Source organism: Trypanosoma conorhini, assembly GCF_003719485.1.
Source record: "Trypanosoma conorhini strain 025E chromosome Unknown Tco_14.4_contig_00084, whole genome shotgun sequence".
NCBI lineage: Eukaryota > Euglenozoa > Kinetoplastea > Trypanosomatida > Trypanosomatidae > Trypanosoma > Trypanosoma conorhini.
In genome coordinates this window covers 1-20,332 of record NW_021704171.1, presented here as the reverse complement: position 1 = coordinate 20,332, position 20,332 = coordinate 1, and the positions used below count along the sequence as shown (strand labels likewise).

General features: G+C 60.5%; 5 protein-coding genes across 5 annotated transcripts, besides 11 other annotated features; all 5 read left to right on the top strand.

Annotated features, from left to right (window-relative positions):
* Nucleotides 1–37: part of a microsatellite that runs on past the window's edge.
* An 81-nt stretch (nt 38–118) lies between these two features.
* Nucleotides 119–141: a microsatellite.
* A 74-nt stretch (nt 142–215) lies between these two features.
* On the top strand, nt 216–5,894 carry Tco025E_02215 (putative protein kinase; the record flags this gene model as incomplete). Its single annotated transcript, XM_029369144.1, has 1 exon — nt 216–5,894. The coding sequence occupies one exon, from the start codon at nt 216–218 to the stop codon at nt 5,892–5,894; it is 5,679 nt and encodes a 1,892-aa protein (XP_029230738.1).
* A 221-nt stretch (nt 5,895–6,115) lies between these two features.
* Nucleotides 6,116–6,142: a microsatellite.
* Nucleotides 6,143–6,206: 64 nt separating this feature from the next.
* Nucleotides 6,207–6,237: a microsatellite.
* A 333-nt stretch (nt 6,238–6,570) lies between these two features.
* Nucleotides 6,571–6,587: a microsatellite.
* Nucleotides 6,588–6,680: 93 nt separating this feature from the next.
* Nucleotides 6,681–9,590, top strand: Tco025E_02214 (cyclic nucleotide-binding protein; the record flags this gene model as incomplete). Its single annotated transcript, XM_029369143.1, has 1 exon — nt 6,681–9,590. One exon carries the CDS (start codon nt 6,681–6,683, stop codon nt 9,588–9,590), a length of 2,910 nt encoding a protein of 969 aa, XP_029230737.1.
* A 171-nt stretch (nt 9,591–9,761) lies between these two features.
* Nucleotides 9,762–9,860: a sequence feature (A-rich).
* Nucleotides 9,861–9,941: 81 nt separating this feature from the next.
* Nucleotides 9,942–9,982: a microsatellite.
* A 261-nt stretch (nt 9,983–10,243) lies between these two features.
* Nucleotides 10,244–16,264, top strand: Tco025E_02213 (uncharacterized protein; the record flags this gene model as incomplete). The annotated part of the gene is made up of 1 exon (XM_029369142.1): nt 10,244–16,264. The coding sequence occupies one exon, from the start codon at nt 10,244–10,246 to the stop codon at nt 16,262–16,264; it is 6,021 nt and encodes a 2,006-aa protein (XP_029230736.1).
* Nucleotides 16,265–16,622: 358 nt separating this feature from the next.
* Tco025E_02212 (transcription factor IIB) lies at nt 16,623–17,696 on the top strand (the record flags this gene model as incomplete). Its single annotated transcript, XM_029369141.1, has 1 exon — nt 16,623–17,696. One exon carries the CDS (start codon nt 16,623–16,625, stop codon nt 17,694–17,696), a length of 1,074 nt encoding a protein of 357 aa, XP_029230735.1.
* Nucleotides 17,697–17,817: 121 nt separating this feature from the next.
* Nucleotides 17,818–17,850: a microsatellite.
* Nucleotides 17,851–17,888: a microsatellite.
* Nucleotides 17,889–17,961: 73 nt separating this feature from the next.
* Nucleotides 17,962–18,005: a microsatellite.
* Nucleotides 18,006–18,097: 92 nt separating this feature from the next.
* Tco025E_02211 (nucleosome assembly protein-like protein) lies at nt 18,098–19,420 on the top strand (the record flags this gene model as incomplete). Its single annotated transcript, XM_029369140.1, has 1 exon — nt 18,098–19,420. The coding sequence occupies one exon, from the start codon at nt 18,098–18,100 to the stop codon at nt 19,418–19,420; it is 1,323 nt and encodes a 440-aa protein (XP_029230734.1).
* Nucleotides 19,421–19,449: 29 nt separating this feature from the next.
* Nucleotides 19,450–19,524: a sequence feature (GA-rich).
* Nucleotides 19,525–20,332: the final 808 nt, after the last annotated feature.

The following is a 20,332-nucleotide window of genomic DNA, read 5'->3' as shown; positions in this document are numbered from 1 at the left end:
CGTAGCACGAAGGAAAAGCGAGGAGAGAGGAAAGAGGGTAAAACAAAGCCAGCAGAGAAAGCGCGAGAGTCTTTTTTTTTTTTTTGGTTATTCTCTTTTGGCAACCCACGTGTAGTGCGAGGAGGAGAGAGAGAGAGAGAGGCTCCCTCGTACCAGCGTAGACTGCCACCGGCAGAACGGGGATTCCGGACCCCGATTGGCGCGGTGGCGACGCAATGTGGCGGGCCTCCCTCCACTCCTCAGGGGCGATGGGCAGCACATCGGAGCTGTCGCTGCCGGAGTTTGACGCCATCACGGCAACGCCGCAGCGCAACGTCGAGGGGCTACGGGGGCACATCCGCTGCCTCGTCGACGCCACCGACAATGAGAACACGTTGGTGGCGGCGGTTAAGCTCCTCGAGGGGGAGCGGCAGGGGTTGTCGGAGCCCTCCTTCACCACAGCCGACACGCGCGGGGGCGAGAACAACGTTTTCTCCTCCGCGTCGTCGGCGGTGGCGGCGAAGCTCTCACTCAACTGCGACTCACGCCACTCCGTGAGCGAGTCCACCCCCACCCCGCTCAACAGCAAGGTGAACTCCGCGAACCCGGCGGAGCGACCCCTGCTGCTGCAACAGCAGCAGCGGACGGTGAAGATCGCCGTGGAGGCGGAGGAGGAGGGGGAGGAGAACGTGGACACGGCCGTAAACCGCCTTGAGGCGAAGGGCGAAAAGGAGGCGGAGGTGACTAAACATGTCGTGGCGGAGGAAGACGCCGCATCGCCCCCACGACCGCCTCCGCTCGTACGCAGTGGGGAGCCGCAATTTAACTACGGGCGACGTGCGGCGGTGTCGGCGGAGTCCTTGCCGCTGAATGCCATACAAGGCTACCGCCCGCCGGTGGTGCCAAAGTCGCCTGAGGAGGAGTGCGTCGTCCGGGCCGGCGTCATGTCGTGCCACCTTTTCAGTAACATGGACAGCAAGGATCAGACCATCATCGTTCAGGCGCTGCGGCGCGAGACCTTTGCTGCTGGGACGGACATTCTAAAGCAGGATGGGGCCTCCGTGGAAAAGTTGTTCCTTCTCACACGGGGCTCATGCGAAGTTATCAAAAATGGAAAAATGGTACATACACTGCTTGAGGGTAGCACCTTTGGCGAGATGGAAATGATGTATAACCTTCCCACCTGCGTGGCAACCGTTCGAAGTGTGACCAACTGTGTTCTCTACACACTTGACCAGTTTACCTACCAGCACATTGTGCTTGCTGTCTCGCTGCATAAGCGCAATAAGTACGAGGCGCTGCTGCGTAACGTAAAATTTCTCAGTGCCTTCTCCAACTATGACCGCATGCAAATAGCCGAGGCCCTTGTGCCAAAGTCGTATCGCCAGGGCGATTACATCATACGATTTGGGGAGGCGGGTAAGTGGATGCACCTTATCGTGGAGGGTGAGGTGTCGGTTGTGGGGCGGCATCGCGGCAAGAAGCGGGAGATTCTGCGGCTGCGCGAGGGCGACGTCATCGGGGAACTGGAGTTTTTGTTTAACGAACTCACGGTGGCGGACGTCATTGCGGTCTCGCGGCGGGTCACAACGGCCCGGATTAGGCGCAAGCACTTTGAGTTGATTACGGGACCCATCCAGGACCACCTGAAGGAGTACGTTGCCACCAGCGGCAAGTACACCTACTACCTGGAGGAGGCGAACGCGCAGGTGAAGGCCGAGTTAAGCGTGCTTGAAAAGCGCTCCAAACGCATGGCCAGCCAGGCAGAGCGGGAGAATACGCTGCTGGATCAGGTGGATGTGGGCGGAGAGATTGTGCTCCCCATACCAAAGGAAAAGGTCTTTGCGGCAGAAAAGGGCATTGCCGTGGAGCAAACAACTGAGACGACGGTAAACGTCAAGGACCCCGTCAACGACCCACGAGCGGAAGCGGCCCCGCCGCATGTTCTGTTTCGCTACCCACTGATGCCGATGCATGAGAACTCGTTGGCTATGATTGCCCTCTGCGAGGATGGGTCCATCCTGCGCTGGAACGAGATGATGGTGCGCCTCACGGGCTACACCGCGGAAGAGGCCGTTGGCCAGCACATTTGCTCCTTCCTGCTGGAGACGAAGGATCAAAAGGCGATGCATCAAGCCGTCTGTGATGCAAGACGCTATGCAGGCGACACCGAGGCCTTTTTTGACGAAAAAGCCAGCGGCTTTCGTCGGGTCTACACCTTCGCCCGATCGGACGGCATAACCAAGGTGCAGCTAAAACTTGGTGTTATACCTCCCATCGTCTCCCACGGCAAGGATGCCGCGGAAATCGTCTTGGCTGTTGGCGAGGAACAGAGCTTTGAGTCGCAGCAGGTGCTTGATAAGTCGCAGCTTTTGTTGGACCAGATCAGCGACGTCCTGCGCGACGGCGAGTGCAGCTATGAGGATCGCCTGCGTCGTATTGCGGCGGTGCTGAGCGGGTTTGACTTCACCTGTCGTGCGATGATGGCCTCAACGGTGAATGTGCGGGAGGTGAACATCCGGCAGATGATTGGGCAGGTGATTATGGACTACGGCGCCCAGTGCGTCTCCCGCGGGGTGGCCGTCTGTCAGCGCTTTGAGGGGCTCTACGCGGAAAACGCCTACCTGAATGCGAAGACGCTGCCAGAGTGTCTGCGGTACGCGATGAGCAACTGCGCCGAGCACCTCAGTGGGGCGCAGGTGACAATCACAGTGCGTCCCACGGAGGCCAACGGCACGGAGTTCCTGGAGGTTGAGTTTCACGACAACGGCCCTGGGTTCCCCGTGGAGCTGCTTGACGACTTTTATGACGGGAACGTGTCTGAAGCGACGACGCAACTTCGCCGCGTGCGGGAGGCCATGGAGTGGCAGGGTGGAAGTATGGTCATCGACTCTGTGCCCGGTGACACGAATGTGCGGTTTATAGTTCCTTTTGTTCCCGCGCAAGAAAGGCTGAATGACACCTTGGCGCACCACGTAAAGGCGCTCGACACCTCGCTGAGCCAGATCCATGCGGAGAGTGGCACGATGCAGGAGAGCGCCACCACCTCCGCGAGCAGTTACAGCTTGCAGAGCGGCAGGCGCCTTCCCACTGCAAGGCAAACATTTACGACGGTGGTTGTGGAGGATGTTCCGGCGCATCGTAACATGCTGTGTAGTTTCCTTTGGGAACGCAAGCACGCCGTCCTCCCCGCCTACAACCTTGACGACATTGAGCAGTTGGTTTCTGTGGTGGATATCCTGTTTATTGACCCGCATCAATCCATCTTTGGGGGAAGCAATAACGCGGTTGACCCCATTGCCCTGTTGCGTGAAAAGGCACGCCGCATGGCGGTCGTGGTCACTGCCGTCGACATGGACAAGGACAGTGCAAAGGCGTACCAAACGGCAGGGTTCCTGACGCTTAAAAAGCCATGTAACCCGATACAAGCCCTGCAGTGCATTCGCAAGGCGGAGGAGATGATTTCGCAGTACAAACTCGAGGCTGAACGCATCGCCCAGACGCGTGAGACGCTCTCAAAGAACAGTCGTGGGGCCTGGCAGCGTGGAAAACTGCTGGGGAAGGGCATGTTTGGTGAGGTTTACGAGGCAACGGAGGTGTTAACAGGCGGAAAGATGGCTGTGAAGGAGATGAAGCTGGGGCGACGCAACCTCCAGATTGACCAGTTTGTGAATGAGGTTTCAGCCATGTGCAATCTGCGGCACCCCAACATTATTCATTACTTTTACTGTGAAGAGAATAAGGAGGAAAAGGTGATTCGTGTCTTTATGGAGTATGCCTCCGGTGGAAACCTGCAGCAGCTGTTGAAGACGAAGGGGAAGTTGAATTTCAAGGAATTCCAGTCCCTCCTACGCGACGTGGTGGAGGGTGTGGCGTATATTCACTCCATGAATTACGTGCATGGAGACTTGAAGACGGCGAACGTGCTACTAAGTGCAGAGGGAAAAGGTAAAATAGGTGACTTTGGTACCGCCCGGCACGTTCAAGAGGGTGAACTGCTGTACAAGATGCAAGGCAGCCCGCTTTACATGTCGCCTGAGTGCCTGGCCGCGAGCGACCGAGACGAGGATGGGGTTCTCATCGGATACAGCTTTCCCAGTGATGTCTGGTCGCTTGGGTGCATCGCGTTGGAAATGGCAACGAATAAACCGCCCTTTTCACACCTGAAAAACGTTACCGGACCCGTGGGACTGCTGGCGTACGTCACGAATCTGCACGACACGCCTGACCTTTCCCCACTCTTTGACGGCCCGCCGAGCGTTGTGGAGTTCGTCTCCGCCTGCCTTAACCCGGATCCCTCCAAGCGGGCCACGTCGTCTCAGCTGCTGCAAATGTCCATCTTTAGCGAGACCACGGATGAGGACATGCGGTCGGCCTTGAAGGCGCTGAAGCGGGCCCAGCTGCTACATGTGCTGAACAATTTTGTTGCCTTTGAGGAGCCGGAGAATCAGGAGCGGCGTTGCCTTCAGCCTCTCTGTCGCTGTCAGAAGCAGCGGGAGGCCGAGTTCTGCGACTCCTGCTTTGGCGGCGACTCGTCCGCGGCGGGCGAGGGCGGGAAAGGAGCGAAGAAGAAGAAGGAAGGGGAAGAGGAAGAGGAAGAGGAAGAGGAGGAGGACGGCGGCAGAGACGGCGGCTGCCAAACGAAGGAGGGATCGGCTTCCGTCCGGACGGCGCCGCGACTCCCTCTGCCCCTCGCCACTGAGGACAGTAACGGCGACGGCGGCTGCCACCGCTGCGGGACGCGTAGCCCGTGCGACGCGTCCCTCCCCGCGCGTCGCTCCCGCACGAAGTCCGGAAGTTTGCCGTGCAGTCCCCCCCGCGTGGACGAGGATGTCTTTTTTGCGTCCTCCGCCTCCGCCTTTTCGTCGGCAGGAAGGGAAGAGGAAGAGGAAGGGGAAGGAGAAGGGGAGGCGGCGGAAAAGGCGGAGGCGCCCGTGGCGGGCGAGCAGGAGGGCGGGAACGACGAGAGGGGCAGCGCGGCCGTGACGGGGGTGAAGAGGTGTTTGTCTCACACGCCGACACCCGCGTGGGCGGCGCGACGGGATGATTTTCTTGCAACCTTCGCGCCCACGCTAGGCTCCTTTGCGCTCGGCAACCACTCCATCGCCTTTATGGGGCGCAGCATTGACAACCCGAGGGCGGGTGCCGCCGAGGATCTTGGCTTGCAGGAGGGTCCGCTGCAGGATCCCAAAACGCCACCGCACCGGCAGCCGCAGGAGCCGGAGCCGGAGCAGCGAGCCCGCCACCTGCAGTACGACAACAGTTTCGTGCGCAGGGAATCCACGCAGCCGTTTGGGCGGACCTATCGACGTTTGTCGTCCTCCAGGTTCTCTGCCCCGCGCCCACCGAAGCCGAGAATCAAGAACATGTTTTTGGTGGAGGAGTTCCAGGCGGTGCGAGAGGACACGAACTCGGAATCACCGTCTCCCCGCGCACGCACGCATGGATCGCGTCCACATCGCCCCGGGCGTCTCGGCAGCACCCCACGGCAGCGTCGATTTGCCGTTGCACCGCACTTGGCGTCACCCTCGCCAGCGTCTCCCACGCGGGGAACGGAAGAAAATGCGCGATTCGTGCTGTCGTCCGGCACCTCGGCGGAGGCCGACCCATACTCGTCGTCGCCAGCCCCTTCCCTGACTCCGAAAGGGGTCGCGTCGCTCGGTAGAGAGATGACGTCGCTGCACCACACCGTACTGGAGCTGCTGGAGCGACTGAGAGAGGTCAGTTCACGGGAGGTGGGGGAGCCTGGGCGGTTGCAGTCTCGACAGACGACAGGCGTGTGCTCGTCGCCGAAGAGTTCGGAGTGCCGAGAGGAAGAGGCTGGCGTGGGCGACATCGCGGCGGCGATTCGCGACTTGGTGGGGCGCGTTGAGAAGGAATTTGCGATCTTAAAATCCCACATTGGTATGGTGTGAGTCTGCCTGTGCAGGTGCGTGTTGTGTGGGGTTGCCCTTTGGATGCCTCTGTCCGCCGCTTGCGCGCCCCTGGACCCCGCCGTGGTGTCCAGAGAAGAAGCGTCGTAGCACATTGCAACTAGGCACGGCACAAGCAATCGTGTTTATATATTTCCTTCGTATCCGCTGTTTTTTTTCTTTCCTTCTTTTTTTCTGTTGCTTTGTTTTCGTTTTTCCTATGCTTGTTATTATTATTATTATTATTAATAATTTTTGTCTTCGTCTTGTAGTGGATCTATTTGTCGTATTTTTTCTTCGCTCTCTCTCTCTCTCTGTGTGTGTGTGTGCGTGTGTGTGTGTGTGTATTGGGGGAGCGGGGCGTCCATTGCACCGCTGGGGATGCACGCTGCATGCGTGCCTCCCGCCTTCTCTCGTCTGGGCGCTCTCTGTGTTTGTCTTGGCCAATTCTCTCGCTTCTCTTCTCCCTGCCTCTCTCTTCGTGGGGGGCCGCCGGGCATACAGGCATCCCCCCACCAGCAGCGAGAAGAAAAAGAAAAAAAAATAAGAACAACAGTAATGCGGCGGTATTTGTTGTTGATTTTTTTTCTTTTTTCGGTTTACTGAGATTATGGCCGTGTAAGACGTTGCTGCTCCTTTTTTTTTTTTTGAATTATTATTGTTCTCCCTCCCGCTACTTCGACGACGACGACGACGGCCGTGTTTGTTAGATTACTTTTAGGGCGTCAAGGCAGTTACAATTTGGCGACCGCCGCGACGAGGACGACGGGGGAGACCGCGTGAGGAGGGATGGCGAACAGGTGCGGCCCGCTGAGCGCGGCGGCGCTGGCCGGCGCGGCGGAGCATGCGGCCACGACGCCTGGCACGGAGAACGCCGAGAGCGTCGGCGGGTCGACGTACGCGGCGACGGCGGGGTCCACCACCAGCGAGGCGGCGGGAGGGCGGCCCACCCGCGTCGTTGCCCGCGCCATTGAGGACGTCATGCGCTCCCTCGAGCACGCGCGCGTCTTTGCGCACAAAAACTTCTGGCACGAGGACGAGTCGTATGAGACGTCTAGCTCCTGCATGAACGTCCGCGCGGAGGACGGCAAGAAGGTGTGCCACAGCCTGGTGCCGGACCCGGTGCTCGCCAAGGGCCTCCCCACCCACGACGAGGCGGAGATGCTCGCCTTTCTGCAGAACACGGAGCATCTGTACCTGCTGCGGCCGGAAGAGATGCGGGAGGCGGCGCGCGCCTCCCTGCGCCGCGAATATCTGCCGGGGGAAGTTGTGCTTCCAGAGGGCGACCACACACTGCACGTTTACATCGTTGTGTGCGGGGAGGTGGAGGTGTTTGCCCCCAACAAGGAAGACACGGCGGCGCATCACGCCTGGACCCGCACCCAGCCCAGGGCTCATTCACAGGGGAAAATGAAGAAAAGTTGGTCCTGCAGTGCGGATGGTGAATACAACTTTTTGGATTCCTTCCGCGCCGGTGATGAGCCGGACACGTCGCGGGTGCCGCTAGGCTCCGGCTCCTTCTCCCTCCAGGAGGAGTACAAGGCCATGACGCACTGCGGCAAGGTGAAGCCAGGGATGCTGTTTGGCCTCGAGCTCTGCGTCCTCGGCGACCCCTCCCCGCTGCGCTACGTCGCTGGCCAGGCCTCCAACCGTACGGTGCTGGCGCTGATTCCCCTCCCGCTGCTGCGGCAGCTGCTGGAGCAAAACCCGCCCTTCGCCCAGAGCGTGGGACGGCGCGTCGGCGAGGGCGATGTGTTTATTCCGGTGCGTGAGTTCTGCCGCTACGTCTTTATGCCCTCGGCTGCCATGAACGAGTACCTCCCCCTCTGGACGATCCTTGACTGCTACACAAAGATCGAGAACGTTATCCACACGAAGCTGAAAAGCAACGAAATTGATGCGGCGGCGTGGGGCTACGCCTTGAGGCGGCTGCCAGAGAATGTCACCACGACGTTCTCCTTCAACCTCGTGGTGGGGCTGCCGCCGTTTGTCGCGACGCGGATGCGTGAGGAGGCGAAAAAGGCGGACGTTCGTCACTACTTAAAGAATGCAAAGAATAAGGCTCCGGCAAACAGGACCGCCGTCACCTACATCCGCACCAAGGAACGCCGCCGCTGCACGTGGCAGCTGGGCATGGAGGGAAAGGCCCTAGTGCTGCTGCGTGACGGCTACACGGACCTGCTCGACTTTCTCTCTATGCTCTGCGTGCACATCATTGAAAGCAACAAACTCCGGGGTCGTGTGCAGGGAATGGTGCACCCGCCAGCCATCGACGTCCTGGATGAGTACCTGCAAAACCGTGAGGCCGATGAAAGTGCAGGAATCGTGCGTGATAAAGCCGCCGAGTTGGAGCGCGTGCGGGAGGTGTTAAAACACTTGCCCTTGACACGAGAGGAACAGAAGGGGCTTCTGGAAGTCTGGCAAACGGACTGCCTTGTCAAAATATACGAGGTGATGATGCATCGAGAGGAGTTCAACGTCCGCGTGGATCCAAGCGTCTCCCGCAGGTTTCAGACAAACCCTTTTGTAGAGTGGGCACTTAATCTACGTGCCTGCATCATGCAGCAGATGGGGATGGGCCGTAACTGGGCCCCACCGGATGACCTTTGCATTGACATTGTCAGCAGCAACACACACTGCATCAAGAACCTCCTGTCAAGCTTCCATCGCAAGCAACACGAGGTTATGGAAGAGTATGCAAAACGTGATAAACGACTCGGCTCACTGGAAAGCTGGCACACGCTAGAGGATGCGTTGTATGCCTCAACCACCGGCGTCCTCTCCACTGAGCGCACCGACCTCATTGATGAGTACGCCAAGGCCCTTGAGGAGAGTGGCATCATGGTTCTTGCGGACACTGCCATGACGGGACTTCAGGTGGACATCATCCCCGTGCATGCAATAAACTTTGAGACCATTGACTCTGTCATTCGCGGCTCCCTGAAGAGGCACTTTAGTAACAGAAAACGCCCGAGCTCCACAAGCTGGTCCCAAGTTTGTAAGCCACGCGCCTCGTCGATAATACTTCCAGACGGTGCTTTTCCTTCCTTTCTGCAAGACCCCCAAACCGATGATAGCCGCTTGGATCGGCACTTCATAATCAACATGGACTTCGCCTTTGGGGCTCAGGCTGAGGGCATCTGCAGGGCCATATTCAGCGTCTTTGGGCAGCGAATTCGGAGCGTAAATGTGATTGGGAAGGCCGGTGGGTTTATTGGGAAGCGTGGTGACATTCAGCTTCCCAAGGAGGTACTTATGTCCAAGTCTGGACTTCTCATGGAGGATCAGCAGGACGAGCTGCGCCGTTGTCGTAACCAAGGCCTCACGGCGGGACGTCTGCGAGAGCTGGCGGGTCCAAAGGTGTCGGTGCATGAGGGGCGCCTTCTCACCATAGCAGGCACGATGCTACAAAATGTGCGCATGTTGGAGTTTTATAAGCGGATTTGGGGTTGTGTGGGGGCCGAAATGGAGGCGTCGTACTTTGCCCGTGTGATTGAGGATTTCCACCGCCAAGGAATCGCAAACCCGGCGCTGGCGACACGTTTTGCGTACTACACGAGTGATTTGCCATTGGAGGGCCACAACACAAGCGGGGCCGCGGGCGCCTCCCTCTCCGCCCCCATGACGTTGGGCGAGGGCGTTCCACCACTCTACGCCATTGCGCGGGGCATCGTGGAAAACATCCTCCTCCACGACTGAGGGTGTGGGGTGGCGGGGTGGGGGACGTTTCCGGGAGAAAAAGAGGTCGAACAAAAAGAAGGGGGAAAAAAGCAAGGTGGGGAATGGGTGGTAAGATGGCAAAGGCTATCCTGCCTGTTTTTCTGTTGCCGCCTCCGCCACTCCCTTTCTGGAGGCTATTGTGTACAAACCTTTTTGTTGTTATGTCTTCTTTTTTTTTTTGTGTCGGCGTTTATGTCGTTGGGTTTTTTTTTGTTTGTTTTGCTGTTTTTTTTTGTTTCTTTTCTTTTTACAGTGTGCCTACTACGTTTTTTTTTTTTTTAGCTTCTTTGAAGATGACGTCATCCGCCCCTTTTCACCCGCACTGCCGGCGTGCGTGTTTGTGTGTGTGTGTTTCAGTGTGTGCGTGCGTGGATGCCTCGCCATCTCTTCTTCTCTCGTTTCTTTGCTTTTTGTGCGTGATTGGTCCCCGCGCAGGCCGCGCCTGGCGTCGTGAGCGGCTCCCGCGGAAGGGCCCCACGATAGCGAAAGGGGGGCAGGGGAGCGGCGTCGTGGGAGGAAGGGAGGGGGGATTTGCTCCAGTGGCATCACTCCTTTTTTTTTTCTTTCCGCTTTCTTTTTAAAGGCTCCTTTTTTCTTCTTCCGCCGAAGTTCTCCGCGGGCGTCGCCCGGAAATGGCGCTGCTGCATCATCGGTGGTACGACGCGGACCTCACCGCCGTGGCGGAGGGGGGCAGCGGCCTCCGCGAGACGCGCATGTCGTGGTCCCACACGGACCCGGCAGGGGAGGAGACGGTGGCGGTTCTGCTGCTTGCCGCACCCGCGACCCTCCAGGAGCCGGCCGATGGCGATGGCGGCGTCTATGCGCTGAAGGTGATCCTCTTCGCCGCCGCGGAAGCCGGCAGCCAAGGCGTTGCGGGCGAGGAGGCGCCAAGGCAGGAGGTGCACAACGCGGTCTTTGAGCTGCACGCGCCGTTGGATGTCTCCGTCGTGAAGGGGACAAGTGGACTTGTCTTCGCCTCAACGCGGCAATTCTTCTTTCATGCCACTGCCGGGGGAAAGTCACTGGACCGCTTTGTCTTCCTTCCCGCCGAGAAGACGTGGGAGCGGCAGCGTCACGCGCTGCAACCGTTAGATGCGGTGGAACCCGTGCGTCGAGTTCTCGCCGAAGCGAACGGCGACAGTCAACCACAACTCCTGCTGGTGGCCAGAAGTGGTGCCCCACCCGCGCCAGCATCACTCGCCGAGGGCGATAGGGTCGAGATGCTGGTGGTGGCGTCAAGGCGGGCGGGTGCTGCGGGGAGCTCACAAGGACGGCAACGCACGATGGTGACTGCAAAAAGAAAGGCATCCGCCTCGGACCCGCCGGCGACGCCATTGTACACCTTTGTGCTGGCGGTGGTGCGTTGCACCGTGCAAGTCACGCGGGTGGCGGTGGCAAACTGGGAGTTGTTGCACTTGTGTGTGGACCGTGGTGTGCCCTTTCAGCAACACCAACAGCAGCGCCTTGGCGGGCTGCAGACGTGGACCAACGGCGACAGTGAAATTCATCCGGGAAGGTGCACTTGGTGCTATATATCTTCTCCCAACGTCGAGGCCGCAGAAGTAGGAGGAGAAGGAGAAGGAGGACAGGCAAACAAGAAGGCCACGGAAACGAGCAGGGCAGGTGGCGTTGTTGTTGCCCTTGTGCCACAGCCCTCCAGCGTGGTTACGGTGGTTTGCGGTGGATTTGATGCGAAGTGTCACGCGTATCGTCTTGGTTTTGTGGCCACTCCAGCCACCGGAGGCAGCAGCGTGCCACAGCATTCCGTGGAGGACACGGATAGTCCCGAGGAGACGCTCTGGAGTCTTTCAGAGGATACGCACACGGTGCAAATGATGCTTGTGGGGGCACCAACGACTTCACTGCGTGGGTCAGAGGCGACGGACGCGAGGAGAACGACGCCACGTCGCCGCGGCCAACACGTCTGTGGCAGTGACAGCGCTTACGGCACCGGCTGTGCCAGCAGTGGTGAGGGATGGATGCGACAGGCGGGCTTGTCCAAGGTGCTTCGCTTCGTCGTGGACTTCCTTGACGACGGGATGGGCGGGGTCTCTGCCGATCCTGCGGTTGGCAGCCGAGGCGGTCAGGGCTTGTATTTTGCCTCGGTGGCGCCGTGGTCGGCGAGCCGGCAAGGCCGCTTCCCCATCCCACGCAGTGTCTGCTGGGTGGACACTGCCCCGCTGCCCATTGGAAAGGCGCTTACCTGCATGCTGCTGTTTCCCGCCAGCGATGGCGCGGAAAAAGGCGACGGCGACGTGACAGCCATGGATGCCGCCGTAGACGACGAGGATGCCGCCTCGTGGTGCCACACGCTGCCCACCTCAGTTGCCTCAGCGCTCCCCGTGGCCGCAACGCATGGGACGCTTCGGTGCTTCCTCGGCGTCAACGTGCTGCTGAAGAAGACGCGTCTGACGTACGTACTCGAAGTAGACGCAGCGGCCCAGGCGTCCAATCGTCGGAAGGGAATTCGGCCCACGGAGTGGTTGTACACGCGGCCACGGGCTAGGAAAAGCCTTCTTCATGAAAACACTGAGGAGGAGGAGGAGAGACAGGCGGCCTGTCTTGCGCGTTATGCCGCCATGCAAAACACACGCCCGTCAGCGGTAGATGGGCTCCGCACAACGGTGTTGCAGGACTCCTTGCTAGACAGAACGACTCCAGAGGCTGTGGTGCACGCGGCCTGGCGAAGCGTGGGCGTGGGAGGCTGCGCAGCTGCGAACATGGCCGCCCTTGAGAGGGTTGCACAGGGCACAGGGGAGAATCCCACGCAGGAGGTGCGTGCATTGGCCAACAGGCTTCTTCAGTTCCTCCTGACCTTTCTCGTGGAACTGGACTGGATGACGCACACCGACAACGACCTCCTTCGCGGGGTGACGTTGCTCCTGCTTGGGGCCGTCGACACGAAAAAGGCATCTCCTGACCGTCGCGAATCGTCACTGCGCGATGGGGCCTCGCTTGTTTCTCGCCTCGCCGCAAACGAGCGACGCAGCATGCATTGGCTCCTAAGCCACAGTGAGCGGTGGTCGCCACTGGCAGCGGCGCTCTTCGCTTGGGTGAATCAGGGCCTCATCCCCGATGCGAGTGAAGCAGAAATTCTCCTCGAGGATGTTGTTCAGGCGTGGGAGGAGACGGCTGCTTGCCCGCCCGGCGGAGGCTGTGCGCTGGAGGACATCTTGAAGCGTCTGCGTGCGTCTCAGGATGCGCTCAAGTACCACAATGCCCTGCTGCTTTTGTTGCGCGGTAATCTCTCTCTGCATGAGACTGCCTCGTTTGCGGTATGGAACGACGTCGCCGTGCGAGATCCCTCGATTCTTTTCCTGCAGCTCCTCTTGGAAGCGGCTGTGGCCTGTGAGGATGCCGCCACCGACGCCGCCGCTTCCATCTCGAGTCTGGAGATAAGTCGAATCACGATGTCTGTCGTGCAGGCGCGGCTTCAGTCCGCCGGCACGCTTGCGGCGCTTTTGCAGCTCATGCATGCGTGGAACTTCAGCTTCCTTGCCGATTGGCCGCTTGCCGCGATGTCAGGTGGCTTGCCGGTGGCGCATCTTATTCGCCACCTCACCACCGCCGACAGCAGTGAGGCGGAGCGTGCGGCACACCGCCCCGTCGCCCAGGCGGCGCAGGTACTGCTTTGGTTGTGTGGGGATTGTGTGGAACGGGCGGCGGAGGTGCTGGAGGCGTTGCGTGCTGCGAAGGTCCCGCTCTTGGCGCTCTGCGTAGCGGGGTCCGACAGACGAGGTCGCTTTGGGGTGCCTGAGACCGCACCCAGCAGCAGCAGCAGCAGCAGCAGCGGCGGCGGAGGAGGAAACACCAGTCGGGCGCTGCACCACGTTTTGGCGTCCTCCACAGCCGCTGTTCTGGCAGGCGCCCTCGCCGAGCCCGGCGGCCGTGGGCCCACCGACGACACCACCAGTGAGGCGTTTGTCCTCCAGTTGTGGATGCGGGTGCTGGAAGGCGACGAGGCGGCGGCCTTCAATCCCGGTCTTCTGCAGCGGCTTCATGAGGCACTGGTTGTCGGCGGCCGTGGCGCAACGCGTCCGAAGCACGTCTGCGGCGCCGCACTGTTGCTGGACTTTCTTCGGCCTGTCTTTCTCTCAACCCTTCCGCGCCTCCTCGCCGCGGTGGGAGAACAACACGAGACGGTGGGGAGCGCACTCGCCGCCGGTGCGGCTTCGCTGACGGCGGCCGGCGTTGCCGCCTTGGGGCCGCCGCTGGGCGAGACGGAAACCATTGAACACGTCTGGCTGGCGACGCTGCAGGAGCTGGGGCGACTGCTGCAGCTGCACGTCGAAGACAGCCTTGAGGTTCGATGTCTTGCGCTGCTTTTCAAGGCCTTTGAGGCGTCGTCCGCCACGCTGCTGGCGGAGTCCCGCAGCGGGAGTGAGGCATCGTCAACCACGGGCCTCTGCTTTACCTTTTCCCCGGCGGAAATGTACTTTTTGGCCTTGCAGATACTCTCCAATGAACCGGCAGGCTTTGTGATTAACGTGGAGGTCATGCGGCGACGCCTTGCCCCGTATCTTCTGCATGAGATGGAGCTGGCGACACGGCGCGCCGACGAGGTTGTCGAGACCTCCAACACAAAGGCGCTCTGGTGGGACAGCAAGGCGTACATAAACACTGTGGCGGATGGCCTTGCCCTGGTTATCGCCGCCTTTGAAGCCACGGCGCCGCTCTACTCCCACGCGATGCTGCTTCTCTTCCTTGACGAATCCCTGGCCGTGATGGCGGACGTCGAACGGCGACCCAGCGGGGGGCGCGAGAGGCCGCTTTCCGCGGAAGTGCGGAGTGAGATGCTGCAGTGCACCCGCCGCGTGGCGCTCTCCCGCTGGGCAAAGCTGCACCGGCAGGAGAAGAAACTCATCGCCCGTGTGCTCTCGCGTCGCCTCGCCATTCCTGGCCAGGAGCAGGCTGAGGGGGATGTGTACCAGGAGAGCGATGTGCACCACAGTGTCGCGAAGGATGCGGCCCACATGAAAAAGACCTTACAGCAGAGACCCGTCAACGCGGCCTTGTTGAGGGCCATCAGAAGGAAGTTCTCCCGGGACTCGTCAGGGGCACGGAGCACAAGTCACACTGAGAGCCATGATGATGCGGGGATAGGAACAGTGACGTCTTTGACGGATGTAACACTTCTTCTTAAGGAAGAGACTTATGTACGGCAGTGTCTGCAGCGACAGTTGATGCGCTCGCACAACGCCTTCGTTGGCAGTGAGGCTTTTCGTGGTGCACTGGGGACGCTTTATCTGGCGCTACGGGAGGAGCAGCGTCGGCGTGTGTTTGTTGCTTTTGTGCGTGAACAGCATGACATCATTCTGAGCTTTGCGTGTGCTGCGCTCGTGGTGATGTATGAGGCACGTCGACGGGGGGCGCATGTGTTGCAGCAGAACGCGCTGGAGCATCTGCAGCGTCAGCTCCGCTATTTTTTCCTGCAGGAGCGTGAGTCGCGGGCTGCGGTGGAGGCGGTTTGCCTTGTCGAGCGCCAGCTACTCCTTGAACTCGCAAGCCAGCAACGCGCCATGGCTGACGCCGAGCGCGGCCTGCGCCTGCGCCTTGTGGAGGAGGAAGAGGTGCACCGCGACGCCTGCTACGAGCTCTTTGCGAGGGAGGAGCTGGCGGCGCAGCGGCGCTGCGAGGCGCGGCTGGAGGAGGAGGCGTGGCGCGAGGAGGAGGCGCAGTGGGCGCAGGAGCAGCAGCGGCGTCAGGCAGACGAGGACGGCGGCGACGCGGAGAGGCGGAGCCCGCCAAACGCCTACTTGCAGTGGCAGCAGCGCCGCCTCGCGGCGGCGGCAACAGCGGCGAAGACGTCGACGTCGCTGCCACTGCAGCCGCCGCCGCCGCCCGCAGAAGTCTCACACGCGTCGTCCCTCACCGCGTCGGTGCCGCCCGCAAATGCACTGGCGCCGCTTCTCCAAATGGACAGCGCCCCGGCGATGTCTGCAGAAGACGGCGGCTACCACGCACTGGTGGACGCCTCCGAATCGCTCTTCAGCGCCTTCTCACGGCTGCAGAAGCAAATTATCTCCACCGTGGCCCCACCACCCGCCACAGGCGTCAAGAAGGATGCCCCCGCCCTAGCCCCAGCCGATGTGCCGTCAGCCGCTCTGCAAATGCCTGCGTCCGTCACAGCGAGCGAGGAGAGGTGGGAGGACGCAGTGGAGGATGCCGCGCCGCCCTCAACCCAAGCCGGCAACGAGGCTCAGACGGCAAAAATGGACCACGGCGCCTTGGATGCGCCCCCGAACACCCATGAGGACAGCATCAAGCGCCTTCGGCTGCGAGCATTGGCAACGACGGGTAAACGCCGCGCCCCACGGCAACGGCGTCTTGGCGAGGTGTTCTGCCTAGAAGGCAAGCCAGCCGCGGAAAAGGCGGAGGTGGGGGATGCACGCGGTGCAGCGAAGCTGCATGAAGAGGAGCAGCAGGCGCGGAAGGAGGCGTCGCCGTCGGTGGAGGAGGCCAAGCCGGCGCCTGCGCCTGCCGCGCCAGGCATGTTAAAGAACGAGGAGGAAGAAGAGGCAGTCGCGCTGGCCCTGTGCCCCGAGCCGTCATTGGCCCTACAGTCGGAGGAGGGGACAGCGCGCTACGCGCTCTGCCGGGAAGAGCGAGTGGTGCGTGCCTTTTTATTTCGCTATTTTACCCTGACGACGTAGACGTGTCGAACCGCTTCGGGTTCCTGCTGTGCTGTGAGATGCACAGCTGACGAACAACGGCAGAGCGAAGCACACACAAAAAAAAGAGGCAGTGGCACAGCGGATCTGCTGGCGAGGAAAAAAATTTTTCGGAGGTTAAGTGGCACCGCCGGCACACCGCCGCCTCCGTTGCGCTCGTTGTTTGTTTTTTTGTATTTTTCCGCTGTTGGTTTCCCCATGGTAGTAGTTGTTGCTGTTGGTTATTTTTGTTCTTTTTTTTTTATTATTCGCAGGGAGAAGCTGCCGCTGCCAGCCCCAACTGGGCATTCACCGGCGACTACGGCTGCTGCCGCAAACACTGAAGCGAGGGAGGGGGACGATGGCAACGACGGCAGACTTTGTGGGGAGGAACTGCCCCCACTGCGGCGCCATCGACAGCCTGGAGACGGACGACGCGCTTGGCGAGGTGGCGTGCACGGAGTGCGCCCTCGTGGTGGCGATGGGGCTTGAGGAGAACGCCCTCACGCGGTACGACAAGGACGCCACGTACGAGGACGCCGACAAGCATCGCGCGCGGGAAGACACGACGGCGTCCACGCTGCACGCCCTCTCCGCGTCCTCATCGGCGATGGGGCCGCCCGGCGGGGACATGTTGCCCAAAGTCGCGCTTCACCCGGCCATGCTCAACTGCATCCGCAGCCTGCAGAAGAAGTCGGGGGTGCCGGAGCAGGCGATTGGCCGTGCTGTGAATATTGCGAGGCGGTTTGTCGGTGGACGACGGGCACGCGGTCAGCGTGTTGGGAAGCAGCAGGATGTGGCGGCGGCCTGCTTCATGATTGCGGCGGAGCAGCTGAGCCACCCCGTGCCCATGCTGGAGCTGCGCCAACTTGACCCCGCGATTGGCAACGTCGAGTACCCGCGGGCGGAGATCGTGAAGGAGACCCACATGGAGGATGAGGAGCTTCGGCTGAAGGCCGTCTACGTCGACAACCTCCTCACCGTCTACCTTCGCAAGCTTAGCCTCCAACTCTCACTCTACATGCCGCGCTGCAAGCGGCTTCTGGAGGCGGTGCAGCGGGTCGATGCCCTCCGCAGCGCGGGGGTCGTGGATAAAATTGTCATGTCGCTGCTGCTCACTCTCACCTCGCCGAGCTTTGAAGTAGAGAGAAGGCCGCCCCTGCCGGCCGCCCGCAGCAGCGGGGTTGGCCGCGGCACCGAGACCGTCTACGCCAACTTTGCGGCCAAGGCCCACTTGGATGTTGGCAAGGTAAAGAGAGTGATGCAGACCGCACTACAACACCTGCAGGCGATCGAGGAGGCCTTTGCCGCCACGACAGCTTCCGCGGAAGGCGCACGCACCAGCGCGACAAAGATAGAGGCCGATGATAATAATAACAGGGAGAATAACCCCACGGCGCCCGCGACCAAGCGCATGAAGCTGGAAAAGCCGTAACAATTCATGAAGCGGTCTTATTCTCTCGCGCTCGCTCTCTATTGTCTGGCAGTTGTGCTCTTTGCTTTGTCTGTCCTTTTTTCTTTGTCCTTGATGGTATTTGCAACGTGTTTGTTCCCGTCGTGTGCGTCGTTGTCTGTTCTTGGCGGTTTATTGTGTGTGTGTGTGTGTGTGCGTGTGCGTCTGTGTATGCCACTTTGCACGGCTCTTTGGCCGCGACGGTGCTGGTGTTTCCTTGGATCTTGCTTCGACGTACTTCTTCCTTCACGCTCCGCCCCTCTCACCAACGCACACACACACACGCACGCATGTGTTTCTCACGCACTCACTGCCGTAGTAAAGGGAGAAAAGAGGAACACGTAAAAGGGGCGAAGAAGGCAGCCGCGACGACGAAACAAGTTATGCCGAAGTTTGTTGACCCGGTGCATCCCAAGCTCGAGGACCACGAGGAGGAGGATGAAGAGAGCTTTGACCTGGTCGCCGCGATGAATGAGATGACGGCGCACGAGCGCCGCAGCGTCTATGCGCTGAAGGGTCTGCTGAACGAGTACAGGAGCGTCCACGCGAAGTTCCGCGAGGAGCTCGCGGCGCTGCAGGTTGAGCACCAGCGCGCCGCCCAGAAGCTGCACGACATACGCGCGGAGATCGTGCGCGGACTGCGCGACGTGACCGACGACGAGGTCGCCGCGGTGACGGAAACAGCGGCCTCCGGCGTGCAGGAGATCCCCTCCGACGAGGAGGAGGAAGAGGAGAGGGGCGGGGCCCAGAAGCGGGGCGCCGCGGCGGCGGGTAGGGCGGGCAAAGCTGCGGCGGCGACCAAGTCGGTGAGGGTGGTGACGGTGCAGGAGGAGAAGGGTCGCCTCGAGGCGGCGGCCGCGGCGGCGGATGGCGGCATTCCAGACTTCTGGCTGACCGCCATGTGCAACATGGAGGCGCTGGAGTCCATGATCACCGAGCGCGACCGCCACGCCCTGAGCTTCCTGCAGGACATCACAACGGAGTACATCGAGGGGGATCCGCAGAAGGGCTTCCGCCTCAACTTCCACTTTGCGCCCAACGAGTATTTTTCAAACACGGTGCTAAGCAAGACGTACCGCATGACGTTCGACGAGGATAGCGGGGAGGTTGAGGTGGACTCCATGAAGGCCACCCCGGTTGCGTGGACGTCGCCGGGGAAGAATCTCACCGTCATCCTGAAGAAGAAGAAGCAGCGGCACAAGACGAGCAAGAGCATCCGCGTGGTGACGCGCGAGGAGAAGTGCCCGTCGTTCTTCACCTTCTTCACCGACCCGCTCGGGGACGAGGACGAGGAGGAGGAGGAGGAGGAGCAGGCGAAGGCGGGGGCGGCCAGCCGTAGCGAGGAGCCGGGCAAGAAGCACGCGAAGGACGACGACGACGACGACGAGGACGACGAGGAGGAGGAGGCAGAGGCCGAGCTGCACATCGAGGTGGGGCACTTGCTGATGGAGGAGGTCGTGCCAAAGGCCGCCATGTTCTACACGGGGAAGTCGGTGGACCAGACTGCGATGGCGCTGCAGCGCCAGCTGAACATCCAGTTCCTCGACGACGATGATGACGACGAAGAGGAGGAGGAGGAGGAGGAAAAAGAGGAGGCGGCGAAGAAGAAGAAAGGCGACACACACGACAAACGGCGGCACCCCGTTCACCACCGTGGCGGCGGCGGCGGCGGCGGCAAAGGGGAGCAGCAGTGCAAGCAGCAGTAGGCAGCCGCGGCCGGCCCAAACGGAAAGCCTTTCTTTTTTTCTTCTTTTTGTCGTTGTGTTGTGTGTGTTGTTTTTTTTTTTCTTGTCGCTGTTCTGCTGCTGTTCTCCGCGGCGCCCCCGACGTTTGCCGCGGCGTTGCGCCTGTGCGTGTGCGTGTGCGGGAGACGCACGGACGCCACATCCGTTGCGAGAGCCCCCTCTGCCCATGTCCCCCCGCGCAACGGCTCAACCCAACAGCGAGAAAGTGGCGCAGCGGCAACAAAATAATGAAGCAAAGAGCACAAAGAAGGACCGGAAAAGGACAAAAAGAAATAAATAACACAAGGCTCTGCAGGGGTGAAGCAAAACTTTTTTTTGTTTGGCACTCACCCTCTTTCCTCCCCAATCCTACCCCGTAAATAAAAAGTGAGCGGGGCGTATAAAGGTATACTGTAGTAACCGGCTGAAAGAAGAGGAAAAGGAAAACCAATGAGGTGAGTGGACTTGAGAGAACAACGGAGAGTCCCAAATAAATGAATAAGTACCGAGAAGGATGCCAAAGGTAAGAAAAAAGGAAAGGGGGAACAACTACGGAAAAGAAAAACAAAGAAGAAAAAGGGAGAGGGGGCGGAGGAGGAGTGTGCGCAGCACTGGCCACGTCGACTTCGCTTCGCCCCCTCCCTCCTTGTGGCGTCTCCGCTTACCGCCTTGAATAATCTGCGGGCCGCCGCTGTGTGGGCAAGGCGCCCCCTGGCGCGTGCGTGTGTGCGCCCCCCTCCCACCGTACATCGGCGCCGAGAGGCTGCCGCACGCCGATGCACGTCGCTTTCTCCCTTGCCTCCATCCATCCCGCCTTCTCTTTCCGCGACGTGTCTGCAACGCGCTTTTCAGTGACTCTAAGAGCTAACGCTAATACTCTAACTTTTTTCAATC